The 20,598-nt window shown below is 41.0% G+C and overlaps 4 protein-coding genes across 6 annotated transcripts; 2 read left to right on the top strand and 2 right to left on the bottom strand.

The window, feature by feature from the left end:
* The first annotated feature begins 4,036 nt into the window (after positions 1 to 4,036).
* Positions 4,037 to 5,750, top strand: LOC119550047 (ATPase ASNA1 homolog). Its single transcript, XM_037858501.1, has 4 exons — positions 4,037 to 4,248; positions 4,325 to 4,442; positions 4,815 to 5,255; positions 5,316 to 5,750. The coding sequence occupies exons 1-4, from the start codon at positions 4,136 to 4,138 to the stop codon at positions 5,652 to 5,654; spliced, it is 1,011 nt and encodes a 336-aa protein (XP_037714429.1). The 5' UTR covers positions 4,037 to 4,135; the 3' UTR covers positions 5,655 to 5,750.
* LOC119550046 (glycerol-3-phosphate dehydrogenase, mitochondrial) lies at positions 5,751 to 8,041 on the bottom strand. Of its 2 annotated transcripts, XM_037858500.1 has the most exons (2): positions 7,454 to 7,537; positions 5,842 to 7,391 (listed from the first exon to the last, which is right to left on the bottom strand). In XM_037858500.1, the coding sequence occupies exon 2, from the start codon at positions 7,351 to 7,353 to the stop codon at positions 5,842 to 5,844; it is 1,512 nt and encodes a 503-aa protein (XP_037714428.1). In that variant the 5' UTR covers positions 7,354 to 7,391; positions 7,454 to 7,537. The 2 variants fall into 2 exon arrangements, with proteins under 2 accessions (XP_037714427.1, XP_037714428.1); XM_037858499.1 differs by having other exon boundaries at positions 5,751 to 8,041.
* Positions 8,042 to 8,182: 141 nt separating this feature from the next.
* LOC119550048 (cytochrome b5) lies at positions 8,183 to 10,686 on the bottom strand. Its single transcript, XM_037858502.1, has 2 exons — positions 10,510 to 10,686; positions 8,183 to 8,722 (listed from the first exon to the last, which is right to left on the bottom strand). Exons 1-2 carry the CDS (start codon positions 10,627 to 10,629, stop codon positions 8,438 to 8,440), a joined length of 405 nt encoding a protein of 134 aa, XP_037714430.1. The 5' UTR covers positions 10,630 to 10,686; the 3' UTR covers positions 8,183 to 8,437.
* Positions 10,687 to 11,728: 1,042 nt separating this feature from the next.
* Positions 11,729 to 20,410, top strand: LOC119550865 (zinc-type alcohol dehydrogenase-like protein C1773.06c). 2 transcript variants are annotated; one of them, XM_037859844.1, is made up of 3 exons: positions 11,729 to 11,928; positions 18,054 to 18,872; positions 19,485 to 20,410. In XM_037859844.1, exons 2-3 carry the CDS (start codon positions 18,145 to 18,147, stop codon positions 19,900 to 19,902), a joined length of 1,146 nt encoding a protein of 381 aa, XP_037715772.1. In that variant the 5' UTR covers positions 11,729 to 11,928; positions 18,054 to 18,144; the 3' UTR covers positions 19,903 to 20,410. The 2 variants fall into 2 exon arrangements, with proteins under 2 accessions (XP_037715772.1, XP_037715771.1); XM_037859843.1 differs by lacking the exon at positions 11,729 to 11,928 and adding an exon at positions 16,464 to 16,694.
* Positions 20,411 to 20,598: the final 188 nt, after the last annotated feature.

Genomic DNA, 20,598 nt, shown 5'->3' on the forward strand with positions numbered 1-20,598 from the left:
AGCTCGGCCAGGTGAAAAGTTGGCGAATTGCCCCCAAACAAAACGCAGACAGAAACATTTATTAAACGCGGGGAGCGAGTTCCCTTTTGTTTGTTTGCCTTTATCCGCAGCCAAAAAGCCACATATCACGTTTATGCGAAGCTGATTTCGCCAAAATAACTTTACCCTAAGGGAAAGAACCCATTCTAAATTTGAGAACAAAATTCTTAATTTGAGAAAGTTTTGTTCTTAAGCGTTGTTCTTAAAGAACAAACGCTCTTAAACTATGAAAAATGGTTACACCATCTTGGAATATCTTGATTTACTTAATAAGATACCATTTCAATGGTATGCATCTACAAGAGTAATCCAACTTTGAACGTTATTTTTGATTTAAGAAAGAAAGAGCAAACGTTATTAAACTAAGAAAATACACCATATTGGTTTAAATTAATTCACTTAATAAGATCAATGTTCATCTTTTCGAATAATGCATCTATAAGACAAGTAATCCAACTTTAGATCCAAGAAAGAAAGAACAAACGTTCTTAAACTAAGGAAAAATGGTTCTACACTTTACACCATCTTGATTCACTTAATAAAATACCATTTTAATTTTTTCGAACAATGCATTTACAAGATAAGTAATCCAACTTTGAAAGTTATTTTTGATTCAAGAAATATCACTCAAAAATTATCATTATTTTGTGGTCTGTATATTTTTCGAGAGATTAATTCAAATTTAACATATGATCATTAAATTGTAGTTTTAATAACATCACTTATTATAATAAACTTCCATGTCTAGTATTATTTAAATGACAAATGCCTAAAAGTAGTACCGAAACGGAATTAAAACGTATTTTCTATGCTAAAAAGTCTTAAAAATTGCTTGTATTCTATTTTAAATTTATTCATTCTCTATATTGCGCCTTCAGATGCTAGATGCTATTTCTTAATTAATTTTTCAGTCTCCGAAACTGCTGTTCTCTTATGTTATGCATTCTCAAACCCACATAACGACAGTTCTGCTTTTTACCTTTTTTTAAATATCAAGAGATGTTTGAATTACTCATAAGGCTGTTAAAAAAAGAACAAATCTGTTTGGAGAAGTGGTAAAGAGGCAACACTGGTGCCATGTTGAATTTCCACGATAACGAATTCTTGAAATGCGATGCATAAACCTATGCGTACTCTTCTTCTTACTCCCACCAACCGCAGTTCAAAGTTTCCCGTTGAAAGTTTCGTATGGGAAATAACGGGAAAAACCTCTGGGTGGGGAGCCCAGGTAACGGTAACTGAAACGTTGCCATCGTTGATTTCAAGCAAATTGGCTGTGCCCCTCGTGTGTGTGTGTGTGTGTGAGCTGGGTTTTTGTTTATGGAAAGTGTTATTGTTTGACTTTGAACTTTCCGCTTGTTTGCTGTCCTTACGTTTCTCTGTGTGCGTGTGTATGTGTGCTTTAGACCAAAGCCGAGAATGGCCCAAACAATATAATAAAATTTAATGCGCTCATATTTCATGGGCCAACAAACGCACGCACGCACAGACTTGCAAAAAGCGGATTCGAAAACCCAGGGCTGGGCAAATACATAAATCATCCAGCCAACTTTATCACTTTATTTTTAACGCACTGCCAAAATGATTGAAACGTTTCAGTCGAATAAAACGGATTTACATACCAAAAAACGACTGATTTTACCAAAAGGTTTTTACTTTACGGTTTTTCAGTTAGGGTTTTTACTGCCTTGAATGGGTTTTAAATAAGCCTTTCCCTGATAACAAAAAAATGGTATTTTTGGTTTCTGTGTTTATTTTCAGCTTGGCGATAAGGCAAGTCAATATCTATACATGGATTGTCAAGCGTTTATCATTTTAACATTAATTGATGTGAAATTAATTTAGTAGCTTTCGCAGGTAAAAGAAATACCTATAATTACAATCTTTGATAACATATTTCGATATTGAATCGATTAAGATAAATTATTTAAAATGTTCAGGTATACACCTCAACATTTTATAGAGTCTACAAATCCTAATTGGCTAAAAGCTAACTGTATTTCTTTGCACCCCTGAATGATTTGATACCTTTTAAGTCTTTGATTTATCCACATTTATATTTGAATTTTTTATTTGCTCATTAAAGCAATGATTTTGATAATAGTCCCAAAATATACCGCGCATAAGGTTTAGTACAAATAAACCACAAACATTTCGGGGTCCAAATGAAATGCTGCAGTAAGATGCTGTCCATATAATACTTTATTATAAAGGGGTATTGGTATAAGCCAAATTATTATAAACTAATTTTTTGTTGGAAAAATTTATTACATGGGTCTAAAATTTAACAAACTATAATTAAGAAATATCTGGACAGGCCCTAAGTCCATACAAATTCAATTGAAATTTGATAGTGGACTACCGATAGTTTCTAAAAATACGACATAGATTTCATTATTTCATTATTTCATTATTTCTCCACATATTATAAGTTGAACAACACATAATAATTAGAAGATAAGAAAAATAAACCAGTCTTAAAAAAATCGCAAGTTTCCGTTCGATGCCCAAGCTATATGGGGATTGATCCCCACACTTGGATTAAAAAGTATATGAAAAATGTATTTATTCCATTTTTTTTTATTTATACTCAACAATTTTTTTTTACCCCTCACAATTAAATTCTGTATCCGCCACTGGTTCCATCTTCCAACCAAATTGAACCGGTCAGCATAATTTATGTTTACAATGGGATGCTACACTTTCGACTCACTTCTACTTGACTTTGTATGTAAGCCTTTATTCTAAACAAAAATACAATTTCACAAAGTAAAGCTTCCGGCCGAAGTTCGTTGGATAGGTTTTAGAATTAAGACAGGAGTCTATTTTGGAAAGCAGTCGGGATCAGACGGTTTCAAGAATTTGAAGATCGAAATTAACAGTTTGGCAGTCGAAAGGTAAGTAAGTAAGCTTTAGGATTTTACACAAAAAAAATGTGGTTTTAATGATACAAATAATTAATAATATTAACAAATACGCCCACTGTACTTTGTTTTTTTGCTCTCCCGAAGGGTTATATCTATACTAAACCGGCATTCGTTACTTTAGCGTACATTATAATTAAATTATAATTGTGCACGTCTGCAAAAGTTAATTATGAAAAATAATAATTGAGTGGTATCATTCAAAATGTTTAAGTGAACTGTGAAATCACACTTTTGTTACATTTAAAACCGGCAAAAGATTTTTTTTGAAACTACAATTAATCAATGAGTTTATTTCCTCAAAATTTTAGAAAACTGATACTTACTTACGGTGATTTTATTCATATTTGTAACACAATAATGGCAGAGCACTCAAAAAATTTTACACTATAATTATGACTTTACAGTACGCACAGTGGGTCGCAGCTTCCGTACTTCGCGATAAGAAATTAAATCTCTATCTTTGCGCCTTAGTGGGCGAGAAAGCTTGGGTTAATGGACGGAAATCGGTGGGGTTTGCGGTGTAACACAAAGATACTGGAAATCGAATAAGCAAACGCACTGCTTTTAACGCGGACCCATAAAGACGGAGGTGTTTTCACAACTATTTTTAGTAGTCCATAGCTATATGATTTTGCTTCCTTTTGTTGCTCGCTAATGTTTTGATAAGCTCGCGATTTGCACAATTAACAGTAGTAGGCTGTGATGGTGCGGGAAACGCGGCGACGGGACAAGCATCCGCGGCACTTATTTATTTCTTGCGAGCGCGCTTTGTGCATTTAATAGGCACGATAAAAGAGGCAGGGTTTGAGAAATTTACGCAACAACGTTCACAACGCAGTGAATTTTGCTATCGGTTTCAAGTTGGTTTAGTTTTGGTCGATGCTTTATGGCGCAAGCTACTCAACTTTAAAGTGATAAAGTCAATTCCCATTAACTCTAAACCATTTGAAATTTCTCATTTGGCGCTAAATATGGTAAATCCAACCCTGGTCCAGCTGCCTGCTCGTGATCAGCTGTTCGGCATGCTATCGATAGTTATATCGGTAGCCGCTTTGCCGCCATTCCAGCATATTCCCAGCGAACGGTCACACTCCTCGCCAGAATTCATATTCATTGCAATTAATTTTACTTAATTTGCAATTCCTACGTGTCTCGCTTTAGTTGGCATTATGGTCGACAATTTGGAGCCGCTGGAGCCCAGCCTGCAGAATCTAGTGGAGCAGGACTCGCTGAAGTGGATCTTTGTGGGCGGCAAAGGCGGCGTGGGCAAGACGACCTGCAGGTAAAACAACAACAACCCAGCTTTTTGGCCAAACCATATGAAACATATGTACTAATATATGATTTCTACTTTTCAGTTCCAGCCTGGCGGTTCAGCTGTCGAAAGTGCGCGAATCGGTGCTGATTATATCCACAGATCCGGCGCACAACATATCTGATGCATTCGATCAGAAGTTCACCAAGGTGCCCACAAAGGTGAGTGGAAAAACTCCAGTAAACCTGATGTCATTACTTGGGAATTATTTGGGCATAAAGTCATTATATGAGGTGTACTATCTAATCCTTTGCAGTTCCTGTGCAAAGCTTAATGAAAATTTCAAGTTAGAGGGTTCATATAAGTTATTTTGCCAGAAATACCACTGACTAAGTTCATAAATTTGGTAAATTAAAAGGATAAACTTAAATTATTTAGCAAGTAGTAACATAAATTGTTCAAATTATCCCCACTAAGGTATACAAAACTATCCAACTTCATATGAATATAAAAGAAGCCAAGTTTATATTCATATAAATATGATTCACCCAGTAAATTGATCCCAATAAAACCCATTGCCATTCTGCCCCCAGGTCAATGGCTTCGACAACCTGTTCGCCATGGAAATCGACCCAAATGCTGGACTCAACGAGCTGCCCGAGGAGTACTTCGAGGGCGAGAACGAGGCGCTGCGCGTGAGCAAGGGCGTCATGCAGGAGATGATCAATGCCCTGCCCGGCATCGATGAGGCGATGAGCTACGCGGAGGTGATGAAGCTGGTCAAGGGCATGAACTTCTCGGTGGTGGTGTTCGACACGGCGCCCACGGGACACACGCTGCGCCTGATTGCATTCCCCCAAGTGGTGGAGAAGGGACTGGGCAAGCTGCTGCGGCTCAAGATGAAGGTGGCGCCGCTCATATCACAGTTCGCCTCCATGCTGGGCATGGCGGATGTGAACGCGGACACACTCTCCCAGAAACTGGACGACATGCTGCGCGTGATCACCCAGGTCAACGAGCAGTTCAAGAATCCAGTAAGTAAAAGCATGCTTATAATATTCTACAACCTCTTATCCGTCTTCCATTTCCGACAGGATCAAACCACCTTCGTCTGCGTCTGCATAGCCGAGTTCTTTTCGCTGTACGAGACGGAACGCCTGGTCCAAGAGCTAACCAAGTGCGGCATTGACGTCCACAACATCATTGTGAATCAGCTGCTGTTCCTGCAGAACTCGCACGACTCGTGCAGCATGTGCGCCTCCCGCTACAAGATCCAGGAGAAGTACCTGGACCAGATTGCCGACCTGTACGAAGACTTCCACGTGACCAAGTTGCCGCTGCTCGAGAAGGAGGTGCGCGGTCCGGAGGGCATCCGCTCCTTCTCCGAGAACCTTATGAAGCCGTACCAGCCCAAGGAAAAGCCCAAGGAGTAGGATAGCCTGTCCACCCCTATACCCATCCGTTTGTAAGTTTTCTTCCCCTTAGTTTGTGTGAACAGAAAGTGCGTGAAATAAATTTGAGTTGAGGTAGCGATCCACAAAGGGACCTGCCTTAACGTGTAATGTGAGGACGGTCAATGTATTCAGATTCCAAAGAGAGGGCGACAAAGAAGGATACACTTTAAAGGCCGCCACCGGCCCGCTCCATTTGCACTACCATGGGAAAGTCGCTGCCCTGCATTTGTTTTTTGTGATCCAAATACAGCCGGGCGTAGCGGAGATACTCGGTGTCGCCCTGCACAATGGCCGACATGAGCAGGAGGAACTCGTACAGGTTCACCTTGCCCTGGGCATGGACATCGATGTCCCGCAGGACATTGTGCATCAGGTCGACAGGCACCTCCTTCACGCCCATGTTTTTCATTGCTTTGCAGCAGTTTGCAATGGACACGTACCCCGTTTTGTTCTCGTCCAGCTGCCTGAATTGCCCGGCAAACTTCCGCACCTGGCGCACAGACATCTTTATGGGTATGTTCATCTGCGAGGCATTCTCGTTGGTCAGCTGACCCATCTGAGTGTTCAGAAAGGCTTGCGTCTCTCTGATCTGCCTTTTCGTTTGATCCCGCGACCAGTTTAACTCCTTCGCCATGATGTTGGCCACCTGTGGCAGTATCTCCTGCGCCACTTGGACATTGAGAAAGGCAACGCGTAGCCGACGGGCCACCATGTCCTCCAGCGTGCAGGCGAAATCACGAACGCCCTGCTTCACCTCCGCCTCGATGTATGGGAACTCCGAGTGCAGTCGCTTGCCCACAATGGGCCAGGCCATCCCACTGCTGTCCGCATTCACGGCCACCTTGAAGGCATTCGATCCGTAGGTGTTGGACAGGTGCACGGCCACATCCCGCTCCATGCCGAAGTCCTGCACCAGCCGGATGAACATATTCGGGCTCCAGCCGCTGGCTCCGTCCAGTTTACACGACGCTGCGGTCACCGAATTCTTCCGCAGAGGTGAGAGATCTCCATGGCGGATGGCTGCATTCACGGTTTTCTCAGACAGCGCCCGAAAAGAAGACCAAGTGCCACCCACGATGGAAATCATGTTCCTAGGACCCAGTTGGATTACATGGTTCTTGAGCCGAGTGTGATGCAGTGAGTCGGTTTGCACCGGCAGGGGCTTAAAGCCACCCCAAACTGCCAGCACATCGCACCGTCGCACATCGAAGTTGGGCGACACAAAGTGCTTGATGCCGTCCAGCAGAGACTGGACATCCGTCTCCGTGGGCTGAGTGTCCTGATCGGGCAGATAGCCAGGATTATCATCGCTAGATCCCACCAGCGTGTGATTTTGCCAGGGCAGGAAAAAGATGGACCGGCCGTTGGGAGTGTGCGGATCGAAGACACCCACGTCCTCTGGACAGTAGAAGCGCGGCAGGACGATGATCGAGGACCAGCTGCGCGTGCAGAGCGGCTTGGCCTCCGAATCTTCCATCTGGCGGAGGCTGTCGCTCATGTGGCCTGTGGCATTGACCACCACTTTTGCCCGGATGCTGTACTTTTTGCCCGTTAGCTGGTCCACCGCCTCGGCGCCGGCCACGTTGCCTTCCTTGTTTTTGATCAGCCTCAAGACCTTCATGTGGTTGCAGATGTCCGCTCCGTAACGAGCCGCTGTCAAAGCCACCGAGAGACACATCCTGGCATCGTCGTGCTGGCCCTCGTAAAAGACGAAGGCGCCGAAGAGCTCCCGCTGTCGCAGCATGGGAAACACCTCCAGCGCCTCGTCGGAACTCAGGTATTGGAAACTCTTGGTGCCCCTGGGCGCCATCAGGTGGTAGATCGTCAACTTCAGGTAGTAAAGCGGAGCCTCCCACCAGTGGTGCACGGGCAGCAAGATGGGCACCGGCTGGCTGAGATGCGGTGCCAAATTGCCAATGTGACTGCGCTCCTGCAAGGAGCAGCGAACCCTTCGGAATGCCGCCACATCGAACCGTGAGATGGCCTGCTCCAGATCCCTTAGGCCGCCGTGCAAAAGCTTGCTCGATTTGGAAGAGGTGCCGCTGCCGAAGTCGTTCGCCTCCACCAGAGCCGTCTTCAGGCCCCTCGTGGCAGCATCTAGGGCACAACCAGAGCCCACGGCACCGCCGCCAATGATGAGGATGTCGTACTGGGTGCGCTTGAATGCCTCCAGGCACATCTTCCGCGTGGGCAGCTCCCGTTTCATTTGGGGCACTGGTGCCGAGTCCGTGTGCCGCTCATCGAATCCAAAGGCGCCGTGGCCCAGCTTGGAGCTGCCCAGCATTACCGCCATCTGAAGGATCTTGGCCATGGTGTTACCCCCTGCGATACACACTGAATTTTGACTTTATCTGTATGAGGAGACAATATTAGTGCCAATGGAACAGACAAACTGACGGGAACTAAAAAAATTTGGTCGGGTTTCTTTTCTTTTGGAAATATGTTTAATGTACATACATGTGAATTAAAACGTTCTGCTGTCGTTTTGTGCCTCAAATGTTGGAATATCAATGGGAAACATAGCTTTATAGTCTAGACCCGCCGTCTGAAGGAATTACATGTGTAGAGGGTGTACAAAAAAGCCAAATGCCAAAATTAATATTAAAACTTAGCACAACATTTACTATAAAAATCATCGTTCCCGCTCCACTGGTCCACTCCACCTACTCCTCCTCCTCCTCGTTCCGGAGCCCTTGACTTTTGAGCTTAACTTAGTGACTCCGGAGCGGGTTGGAAAGTCTCTGCTTGGCACTGTGGGTTAGCTACTGCTTGGCACCGCCGAAGAAGAACTTGTAGAAGAGCGTGGCCACCAGGCACAGCACCAGGGGCACCAGCCACGACTTCACCGAGCTCTCCTCGCCCTGCTGCTCCGTGCTCCAGGTGGGCTCCGACTTCTGGGCCACGTTGGTTCTTTCGCTCTCGACCAATTCGCCGATTTTGTACTTCTTCATCATGTCGCGGGCATCGTTGCTGTGGCCAACGTCCTCGAAGTTCTCCGTGGCATCCTTGCCGGCCTGCTCGATGAGCACCTCTTCGCCACCGGGATGCTGTGGAGAAAAGAATAAGGTGGTTAAATATTCGCATAAATAAATGTTGGCTGGTCTGAAGAAATGCTAATGGGCGTCTGACCCTGAATTTAATGGATCAGCAAGCGGTGACGCTCGTTAGCCGGTGCAAAGTCTGGAATACTTTTTCGTAACATCCGTTTTGGCGGAAGCTATAGGGTAGTTTACATATTTGTTACATTTGTGAAGTCAGAATATTATAAAATAGTAGGAATTTGGTGCTAAAAATAGATTTTTCCCTAATCAGAGGACTAATAGTTTTAAATGTAATAATAGACTTAATCCAAGAAAAATTGACGAAATTGCAAGTTACAAATTGAGTAATTAAATTCATGTATACATTTACATTTATTTGCTTTTATAATACATATTAGACTTTGTACTACAACTTAAAGTTGTATTAAGTAGTCGTGAGTCAAGTGTAATGTAATTATTTTCATTACATGTTGTCAAAGGCAAACAAGCTTTTACAACTAAATTAGAGCTCATATTTGAATGACGGCTAAATGAAAATACTAAACATTTACACTACTTTTAACGATTATCTACAATAAATTGCAAACAAGGTTATTCGAAAACGGAAATGCAAATAAACGACTTTACAAATTATTTTCACCATTCTTCGAACCATTACCTAGTTCTATTAGAACATATCTAAGGTTTAAATTAAAATTATCAGGGCTGATAGGCTGATAACAATAATTTTCACAATATTTTTAGGGATTGCCGTTGAATATTTGTTTTAAAGAACACTAAAGTTGCTGCTAAAGCTTTCTCATAAAACTATTGTTTGATATTGATAACGATTGCACGATATAGTTTCATTTTACCTTGTTATATTGAGTCGCAAGGTTAGGTTACACTTCAAGAACTTTAAAGACAGAAATCTGGAAGTCTAATTTGCTATTTGTCTGCTGATGCTCTACAAGATGAGCGGATATACACATAAATATTCCAAAGTAAAGTCAGAGGACGAAGATCAGATTAAGGTGCATGTTTTAAACATGGACTGGATGGCTTTTGACGATAGTCGACTCAAACTTTGGAATGGAATTATAGGTGAGACGCTTGGTCACCCTCACTATTGTTAATTTGAGGCACACAAAGTGCAACGTCATCGTTAGAATGGAATTTTCACACAGCTTATCTTATAAGAGTAGTGGATCCTACAGATAGCTAACTTATGTACATATGTAGGTGTAGTGAATACCCGATTGCTGCGTCAGGGTAAGCCATTTTTCGGAGCCGGCACAGGCGGTGCACTTGCATAAGAATTTAAAACCAAATTCAAATGCGAGCCCATAAATCAAATGAGATGCAAATGCAGACGCGGATTTCGCTTAACACTTGACCCTCCGCACACTCGAAAACTATATGTGGGCATGTATGCAAATGGTTAGTTTCGCCATGTGGAGCCATTTCAAAAGCTGGGAGTTTCGTCAGGCGAAAGTGTGGCTGCTGGAAGTTTCGACGTCGCTGTGAATCTACGAAATCCGGAGGCAGGTCAACCACTGCCCGGGGGTCAAAGTACAGGTCTAATTACTCAGCTGGATTTTTCACACGCACGAAATGTGTGTGCACTACACAATTCCGGGGCGCATGTGTCTACGTGGGTTCGGGGTTCGGCCCTAGCGACGCCATTAGCTCATGGGAATGGAACCCAGATAACGCCTAATAACACCGCTGACCTCCATTCGGGTTCAGGGGCGTAGGCGGCGGCGGGGGAGGGGCCTCAACCGCAACTCCGACGTGTTCCCAGCAACTCTCACCTCGTTCAGGAAGGCGGTGACGTCGTAGATGCTGTTGTGGATGAGCAGCCAGGTGTCCTTGTTTGTGTTGTGCTTGGCGACCTCGGCCCGCGTGAAAGTCTTGGTTTCCTCGCTCGACATGGTGATCACTTGTTGATTTCTACTGCGCGTTTGAAATCAGTCTAGGCGTATGCTCAATTTTTGTGCCTGTCAGTAACGTAAGTGTTAGTAAGCGTAAGAAAACGTGGGTAAACGTAAGTGTCAGTAAACGTAAGTGTTAGTCAACGTAAGGTAACCGCAAGTGTCAGCAAACGTAAGGTAAGCAGTCAGTTAACGTAAGTGTAATCAAACTTAACGTAACGTTTGTGTCACGGAAACAGTCTAGCTGTCCAGTGGTACGGTCATACTAATGGCCAGAGAAATAAAACACGGCATGGTCACCTTACAAGCCGTTTCCACTGCGCCTAAAACCGACGATCAATTTGAATGGTCAAAAAGTGGTTAAGTACAATATAAACAAAAAAATTTATTTTTGTCACTTCATATTTAAAAGGTTGGAAAATACAGAGATTAATCGACTTTGTAAAATCTTTTATAGATAGGTTCTTAACGGTTCGTGAGAATATCTTCAAATGTTTGTTATAAATGGTTGAAATCTATAGCACTTTCTGTCATATAGTACTTTCTTGCTCATTTTAAATGTAAAGTAAAGAAAAGTAGCTTCGAAAATGGCACCCGTGAACGCCAACTAAATCGTTTATGAAACAATCAGCCAGAGGACCGACGAAAAAATAAAAGTAATTCCTATTAAACGAGCCACTTTTGTGTAAAAATACAGTGAATACAGTATAAAAACGATAGGCTTTAATGTTAAGCGCTTAGTCAAGTGGAGACCCTCTATTTGCCTAATGATATGGAAAAGTAGTTGAAGCATTGCATACTTTTGGGGTGCGTTAAGCAGTGCTATAAAACGCCTTATTATTAAGGCGCCTATTTGAAAATGTAGAATGACGGTTAAGTATAACAATAAATTAAACCGAAATGTACACATATGCCCAAAGTATAACTTAGTTTCATTAGAAAATACTACTTAAGATGACCATTTAAAATGCCCCTTAAACGAACCGGTTCCGCTGCAACAAAGAAATACCTTTCCTCCCATCAACAAAGACTGCGCAGACTCGGATCTTGTATTTACACTTAAACCCTGCCTTTATTTCACACTCGACAAAGGAGACTTCAAAGTCAAACGTATCCTGCTCTACGCCGTGCGGCTGCGGTGCTCCTCGAATAAAAACAGTCGACAAGTTTTACAGAAGCTACAACGCTGTCCAGGCGTTTTGAATAACAACTATTAAAGTTAACAATTAGTTAAACATAGATTGATAAGTGACGGCGAGAGTGTTTTTGATACACCACGCTTTTAACTTTTTTACAAGGGTAAGTTGCGAACAAATCCATATTACGCAATTGTCGTCCTGGAGTGGTGTACGTGCAGGTTGCCATTTTCTTCGAAGGAACTTCCTTTCTTGGGGTAGACATCCTTTTCTTTCCGGCATTCCGCCATTCTAGTGCGTAGTTCCATTCCCCGGTTTTAATGGGGCATACACACGATATGTTGCTTTTTGGGAAAAGTTTTTCCCCTTTTTAATCATGCCCTTGGACCCGAATCTATGCCTGCCGTAGAACCCCGAGGGTAAACAACTCTTATAGGGGCCAATCAAAAATCAGTTAAGTGGCCCTGTAAATCATTGAGTTTGTTTGTGTCTTCTCAAGTATCAAAATCTAGGCTCCCGTATCGTAGAATACTGACTTATCAGCGCCTGGAGATTCGACTTGGCAATAAACACTTGGGGAAAGCGTCATAATACCAATATGGACTAGATCTTCATCCAACAAATAACTTTTCTGTATTCATAGGAATTTTGGGCACGCGAAAATGATTGATTACTTGACATAATCGTATTGTTATTAAAGGGAAAAGGTATATACCTCTAAAATCTGGGTGTGGCGTTCATTAATTTATAGTTATATTTACACTTAAACTGTCCAAATATTATATACACATTTAAACCCATTAAAACACAATCAGGCATTGTAAATTGGTATTAAACATGTGTGGCTGAAAACAGAAAAACAAAGTCGGAAACTCTGATCTCGATTGGGATCGAAGAAATTATTGTTAATCGCATTCACACAAAGGGTCTAAAAATAGCAGATTTCCGCAGCCGCTGCATTAATTGTTTCACACAGAGTTCACTCCGGTTGGCCGGCAGCGATTACAATAAAATTTTATGTCTCATTGCTGCATAATTGCTTACATTTTCCAATCCGGGATGGGAAAACAACAGTGGTCCACATTTTTTGGCGCGACAGCCCCACAAAATTTGCATAGCCAATCCATCATTAGACTCGATTGATTCCGTCATTAAAAGCAATTGACTGGAATTGATCAACAAATGTTTTTATTTCAAGCGCAGCGCCACGCCAATAACAAATAAATAAATAAATAATTCAGTAAATATTTTGCTCGATTGCTGATCTCTTGATCGCGATGAGGAGATCGGGGGACACATGTATCTTTGGGGACTGATTTTAATTGGCCAAGAGTCGGGTCGCAGCTTTTAATTGAACACATATTGCTTTTAATTATTGCTTATGCGAATTTTGCTTATCGAATTTTAATGGCACTTTCGCTTTTGCCTTCGACCAGATGTTTCAATGACTTTGGACCATACATACATACAAATAAACTTACAAGAAAGTTATTGAAGACTTTTATTTATCTTTTATAAATGAAAAAGTGAATTTTATAATTTCATAGCTGTTTTCTAATTTGTTTACTGATTTCAGCTTAAGCAAAACTGTTCACTTCATTTAATATAAAGTATTTACTGGCTTATCTTGAAGAGAAAAATATTTAATAAAATCTTAAAGACAATAAAAAATGTTTTAAAATAAGAATCGCAAATTACAGGGATAAATAATGTTATATTTTGAAATGCAATTTTTGATGATTTTCGGTTTGTATCTTTAGATTTATTTTTATCTCTATGCTTACAAGATAAATTTAAATTTATAAATAAAAATTCAATTTTATAATTTATTTGCTCTTTTTAATTTGTTTGCTGATTTCAGCTAAAGAAAAACTGTTCACGTCATTTAATATCAAGTATTTACTGGTTATCTTGAGGTGAAAAATTGAAAATAAAATCTTAAAAACAGTCAAAATGTTTTAAAATACGAATCTAAAAATGCAGGGATATAAAAAATTACATTTTGAAATGCCATTTTTGATGGTTTTTTGCTAATATCTTTAGATGTATCTCGTTGGTATAGACAGAATGCAATATTGATATTAAAATGCCTTTCGAAAGGAACAAGTAGTTCATAATTCTTCTTTTTTCTTAGTGTTTAATTTGGAGGTTGTTCCTTGAACCCAACAAATATAAGATACATTTTTGGTGTCAGGATGCGGTGTGTAAAATGTAACTGCGTAAATGTAAGGCGTATTTATAGCGGTTTATTTACGCATTGTTGTTGTGCAGTTCAAACAAAGAACAACAACAACGACGCACGCACAAAACAATGATGCCCATTTCTATCTTTGTTCTGTGCAGTTTTTTCTCCGCCACGGAGAGAGTGAGAGAGAGCGACAGATAGAGAGAGATGAAAACAAAAACAAAACGGCGTCAGCTGGCTCTCTCTCTGTATCGCCATCTCTTTCCCGCAATGCCACACGGCCAGTGCGTGATTATCATGCAGCAAGCACGTGTACATGACTTTGGTTTTGTTTGAGCTCGCTCTTTCTCCCCTCCGCCTCCCCCTTCCCCACTCCCTTCACTCACCGTGTCATTACCATACAAACATCCACCGTTCCTCGCTCCACAAACACAAACAACAAGCAATCGCATACAGATATCTCTACAGAGATACATAGATACAGCAATCTATCAGTTTGATGTACCACTTTTAGAACGCAGTAGAACTTAAAAAAGAACAATCTGTGTAATCTAACTATTTTTTCAAAAGAGGATTATTTCATATAGAGGATGGTCCAAAAAAGTGACTTAATAGTATTTAGTTTCTTTTATAGTTTGTTTTAGTCGTATTTAATCTATAAACAAACTTATTTCTGGTACTCATAATTTTTTTTGTGTGAAACTTTGTATGTTTGTATAATGGAAAATGGATATAATTTCCAAAAATGTAACGTTACCAATCTCTTTTAATCAAATTTCCCCCGATTAGCGAATCTCGGGGTCCCAGAAACAAGATCAAAAAGAAGTAGACGAATTAAGACCAAACAAATAGTAGGCTTTTAAAATAAAGGTTTCTAAAATCATATAAAATTTACCTCGAAATTTTATAGATTCTGGGACATTTGGTTAATTGGTGTTCAATCCAACTGTTCCCATACCATCGACGGTTTCTTTGACCCCCTAAATAAGTAATTTTAAGCTACATGCTTAGAGTTTTAAAAAATTCCTTTAATTTTAAAATACCCACTTAGTGCTTAAAAAAATCATTTCATAGCTTTTAAACAGTATTTACCAGAAAACTATTATAATATTTACATACATATGTACTCAGTTATAAGCAATGCCGGTTAAGAAAGTTCGCCTTAACGAAGCTTTACTGTCCGTGGTATCTACAAGTAAGAATGTGCAATACGCGATACCAAGTTGTTTATTTATTTTGCTTTCAAATCGAGGACAAACAGCACATTTTAATTGTAAATAGTTCTATAACTTCCAGTGGATCGGATCCATATTCTCAATTATCAATGGGGAACCTATCAGTTTGATTGTGGTTATCTGTTGCCACCCGCCGAGAATCCGAAACTTACGTGACTAATGGGGCATGGGCATCCCACTTCTGGTCTCCCCCACAGCATCGTTAGAAGAACATTTTGTCATCGAAAGTTCTATAAACATTTTTGACGGCCGCCTGGCAACGAAATCTAGGTGGATCCGTTCTTTTTGACCAGCTCCTGAACTTTGTTTTGGCCATAAATCTGTCGCACGCGTTGGCCTAATGCATTTGTTGTTCTTTATTAAATTGTTATGATTGCCCCTGTTTGTTTTTCCCTCGACTACTGCGTCCTCCGTGTTAATTCGATTCAAATGTGTAAACAAAAGATAAACAGCAGTCATACACTGGCCGAAAGTAGTAGGTATCAATTTCAGAATGGCCTTTGTTTAACCAAATTATAATGGGAACAAAAAGATTTTTTTAATTTTTGAACTCATTCTTGTACATTATGTATGTATACTTTTTCGATAAAAGTTTATTGACATTGAATGTAGAATTTTAATACCAGTTTATCGTATGTTTCCAGTAGTGTAAGAATAATTGCTGGCTATAAATAAATATGAAATGTTCTGAATTCACAAAATATTGAAATGCATTTCTATAGCTGCGAAAACGGCCATGCAATCCTCACGAATGAATAAACTCATTTCAAATGTTTCACGCATTCCCTGCGTGCTGTGTATGTGCGCAGTCAGTGGTGTAGGATATCTTTAAGCAGGGGGGTTGGGGCTTAAAAAAGATTTATAGTTTAAAAAAAAATCTCAATCAGTTTCAATAGAATTCGTTTAACCTATAACTAGGCTTTTTAGGAAACAATAAGTATATGTTCTAAGGTCCTGTCTTTAAAAAGCACTCTATACTCACTCTAGATAGGCTAAGAACATGCTAAGCAAGTAAAAAAAATTGTTAGGTACCGAAAAATTATATTACCAAAATAATTGTTGAAAGTTGAAAGGCCTACTCATAATAAAATAGTTATTTTAGGAATTTTTTTTTTTTTTTGAGATTTTTGTTCTGGTCCCTGTCCTGAATGGCCACCCCCCTTTGGCACGCCCCTGCGCGTGCTGTGTGCGTGTGCCTGTGTGAGAGTTCCACTCGTTCCATTTCGTCACCGGCTTTTTTGCTTTTTAGCTGGCGCATCGACTGAAAACGTTTCAGATGTTCTTTGGAAGTGCGCTGGTCAAGACGTGAGAAAAGTATCCAAAGCGAGTGCAGCGAAAAGAAAAATCTAGCCAATTCACAAGTAAAAGTGCCAACCAGTTTACCCCTAGTGCAATACAAAAAAAGATACAAATAAGAAAAGTAAAGAAAACCAAGAGAAGAGTAACAAAACACAGCAAAATGCCGGTCGATATATGCAGTCAACCACACAATTTGCTCAGTTCAATAAGGTAAACTATCAAACGACGCTGATTGAATTTTTCCATTCCCGTAATAGGGTTTTCCAATTACATTGGAATCTTTTCTGAAAACGAATAAAAATTGTTTTAAAAGTTATGCTAGAAACAACAAATTAAAACAATTTTTTTTATGGGTTATTTACATTGGAATCGTTTCTGAAAACAAATAAAATCGTTTTTAAAGTTATGCTAGAAACAACGAATTAAAACAATTTTTCTCAAGGGTTAACCCATGAATAATTATTTATGTATTTAATTTTAAATGAATCAGTTGCCTCAATTTACAAAAAAAATTTCCCAAAGCTTGAGGATAAATACAACTTTTTCTCAGCAAAAGTTTCCGTGCGGTTGCTGAAAGAATACAAATATCTTTATGTGAACTTTCGGAACTCATATGGAATTGTAAACAAAACTTTCATGATACTTTGTTCATTTCCATCTTTTATATATATATATATATCACAATTTAATTGTATTTAGGGAAAAATTTTTATAATGAAAGCGCAAGTGAAGTTAAGTGCCCACGTATTTCGTCACTATTCCTTATCAGTCTGCAATATGCACAAATTGAAACGCCAGACATCAGACCAGACTAATAACAATATTGATCCATGCATTTTATCTGCCAACTTTATGACCCATAAATATTCAGCTCTGCTCGTATATTAACCAAATCTAATGTCCGATTCTAGCGATAGGAGTTACATATCTGTTAATTGAGGCTTTTGTGAGCCCATTGAAGGGAAGGGATCCGTATCAGATAGTGATTGCTGTGACAAATTGTCAATAAATCCGGCAGAATTCTGTATTTACGAAAATCCACCCACTGACCTTTCAGATATGCGAGCTTACTGTAATTACATCACCCCAAAAGTTGCCAGCTAGAATAATAATATTTACATGGAAAATTCTGAATGGTGGCTGGCATTGAAAATCAAGATTATCGTTAGAAGTGTTTGTATATAGGAAAAGCAGCCGGAGAATACGAAATAGAACTCGCATATCATGTTGTGGCATTGAAAACGATTGAGAAGTAACGAATTCGACCTCGGAATGTAATATATGTATGTAGCTACATATCTATGTATGTATTGATCAATCAAAAGGCTATGTTCCAGTTTTGAAAAGAAGCCTATGGATAAGTTTTTACATTTTTGAAATAGTAAGAAACACAGGTAATAGATTATACAGAATAGATAGTGTATATATAGCGAACTTATTAAATATATATTCTTGAAACAAACGAGGCAAGGCAAAGTTTGTTGACCACATCTTATATGCATAATTATTTTTAGTCCGAAAAGTAGAACATCTCTAATGTATATTATCCATTTCTTTGTCCGATTCCAGCGGAACAACAGATACCTCGTTGTCGTTGACCTCACTGTCCCTGACTTCCGCTCTGCCGCCGACGGATCCGGATCACCACAATCCACACAACATGAACAAGCTGTGTCGCCAAGTGTCAATTGAGTCGCCCGGGCCGGGTGCCAAGAACTGCGTCTTCAATTTCTTTGTGCCCATTGAGGACACGCCGGCGATGGGTGCCCGCATCAGGATCGTTTGCGCCGGCGCCTGCTACCGTCGTCGCGATAGGGCCAACTCCATAACCAGCATGTCGTCGGTGTCCTCGGAGCTGAGCGACTACTGTCCGTCGGTGAACTCGATGTCCTCGCCGGCCCACCAGGGCATCCGGGAGGGATCCTTCTTCCCCGGCTTCGAAGTGGCCGGCGTGATCGAGTCCCTGGGCTCGGAGATCACAGAGGCCAACAACCGTGGCCTGCGCATTGGACAGCGCGTCATTGTCTATCCATTCGACGAGACCCCAGCCGGCTATGCCGAGCTGCTGGTGGTGCCGGATCTGAAGTACGTGGTGCCGATCCCCGACAGCCTGCCCATGGAGGTGGCCGCCATGCTGCCCACAGGCGCCCTGCTCGCCTGGAACGCCGTCTTCAAGGCCCAGGCGGTGGTCACACAGATCCTCAGCCAGCGGGCTGCCACGGAGCCGCAGCGAAAGCCCAAGATCCTGATCGTCGGAACCGGAGGACTGGCCCTCTGGGCCGTGCGCATCGCCTCCTATCACTTTGCCACGACTGGGGCCGACGACGTGGACATCACAGTGGCCAGTCTCAGGGACGAGGGCTTCCGCCTGGCCACGGAGATCAAAAAGTAAGCATCAGAAGGGCTGGGGAAATGTAGAATCTTTAAATAGTAGAATCTTTAAATAACTAAAGACCTAGGAGGTAAATTTAATCATAAATCAATAACCATTAATCTGAATTTTGGGCCACTCATTTCACTATCGAGTCATAAAATCTAAGTTTAAAATCTTTTATTGCAGTTTTTAAGTGAATGAATAATTTTAATCTGTAAACTAGGCATTAAAATTACTCAAACTTGATAGCTCGGGAGTATACAAAGTATACCTTAGGATCATAAATTTTTAATACAATGACCATTGATAACTAAGGGTTTTCTTACCAGAGTGATAAATGATAATAATAAGTGATGTTAGGCAAAAAACTATTAATGACTGTTCAATGTCAACAAAATATTAATTTATAAGAATTCTAAAAAAGAAGAGATATAAGCAACCTCTTCTATTAAAATGTAGATACCAAATCCCTCATTTCTACCTTGGGAAACGATAAAAACAGTTTAAAGTTTACCTTAAACGATTTTCACATCAAATTATATAGAAGATAGGTTATTTTCCACTTGGGTCTGGTCTCAATCTTATACCTCAGAGTACTAACCAACCAATTATCTATTTACTTTCAGTGTCAGCGTGGTGCAGTGGAACGAGTGTCTGTACGAGCCGCAGCTCATCGAGCGCACCAAGGACGTGTGCGGCGGAGCCGTGGACGTGGTGATCGACTTCGGCACAACCTCCAGGAGCCTCCACCGCTCGATGCACTGCCTGTCCAAGGGCGGCGTGGTCCTGATCAGCGACGAGGTGGCCGAGAAGCTGCTGCCCAAGTTCTCGCGGCTGTCGGAGCAGTACCAGCAGGAGATCATCGCCATCTCGAACGGCACCGCCGAGCAGCTGGCGGAGGTGGTGGAGCTGGTGGCCAACAAGAAGATCGAGCCGCCGCCGCACTCCGTGTTCCCCTGCGAACAGGCGGCCGAGGTCATCGCTAAGCTGTGCAACTCCGAGATACCCGGACGCGCCATTCTCCGCTTCCACGACATAGAGTAGGCGATTTTGAGGGAGGAGGATGAGATGGAGGAGAAAGGGAGTCGAGAGGCGGCTCCCCCATCAAGGCATTAACTCATAAAAATTCAATATGGATATCTGTTAGCTGTATTCAGAAAAACACACCCACACCCACGACAAAACACTGCAAGCTGCATCACTCTCGAAGCGGACTCAAAAATTGTGCTTAGTTTGTAGCCAGCCATTGTTTTGTAACCTTAATTTTTTGGACTGCAGACGAAGAACTCCTCGTTTCATTGATTTAGCATTTTAAGCAATTTTAGTATTATGTACATATAGATTGTGATTTATTTTATTTGTAAGGCAAACCCCACAACCCATGATTATACTTTTGCAAAGTCACCAATCATCAATTACATCACCATATTAGCCGGAATCGAGATTCGGACATGCTTCTTTAATGATTTTCGATTACGTACAAGACCCCAAGCAGAAGCGGATTACAAAATAAATGTTATACATACTATAAACAAAATTGTTATGCATGCGATGCAAAATGTTTGATTCAATTGCTCGATGTTTGTACTCATTACGTACCCAACATTATACTCTACTCTTATTCACAAATAAAAACCATAAACTATCAATGCATGGGGGCTGCTCTAGATATGTTGCAACCTCCTTCGCCGGATTTTGGTTATGGATTTGGATTATGGGATTTGCTACATCTGAGGAGTT

The sequence above is a fragment of the Drosophila subpulchrella genome, chromosome 2R (genome assembly GCF_014743375.2).
Source record: "Drosophila subpulchrella strain 33 F10 #4 breed RU33 chromosome 2R, RU_Dsub_v1.1 Primary Assembly, whole genome shotgun sequence".
NCBI classification, from domain to species: domain Eukaryota; kingdom Metazoa; phylum Arthropoda; class Insecta; order Diptera; family Drosophilidae; genus Drosophila; species Drosophila subpulchrella.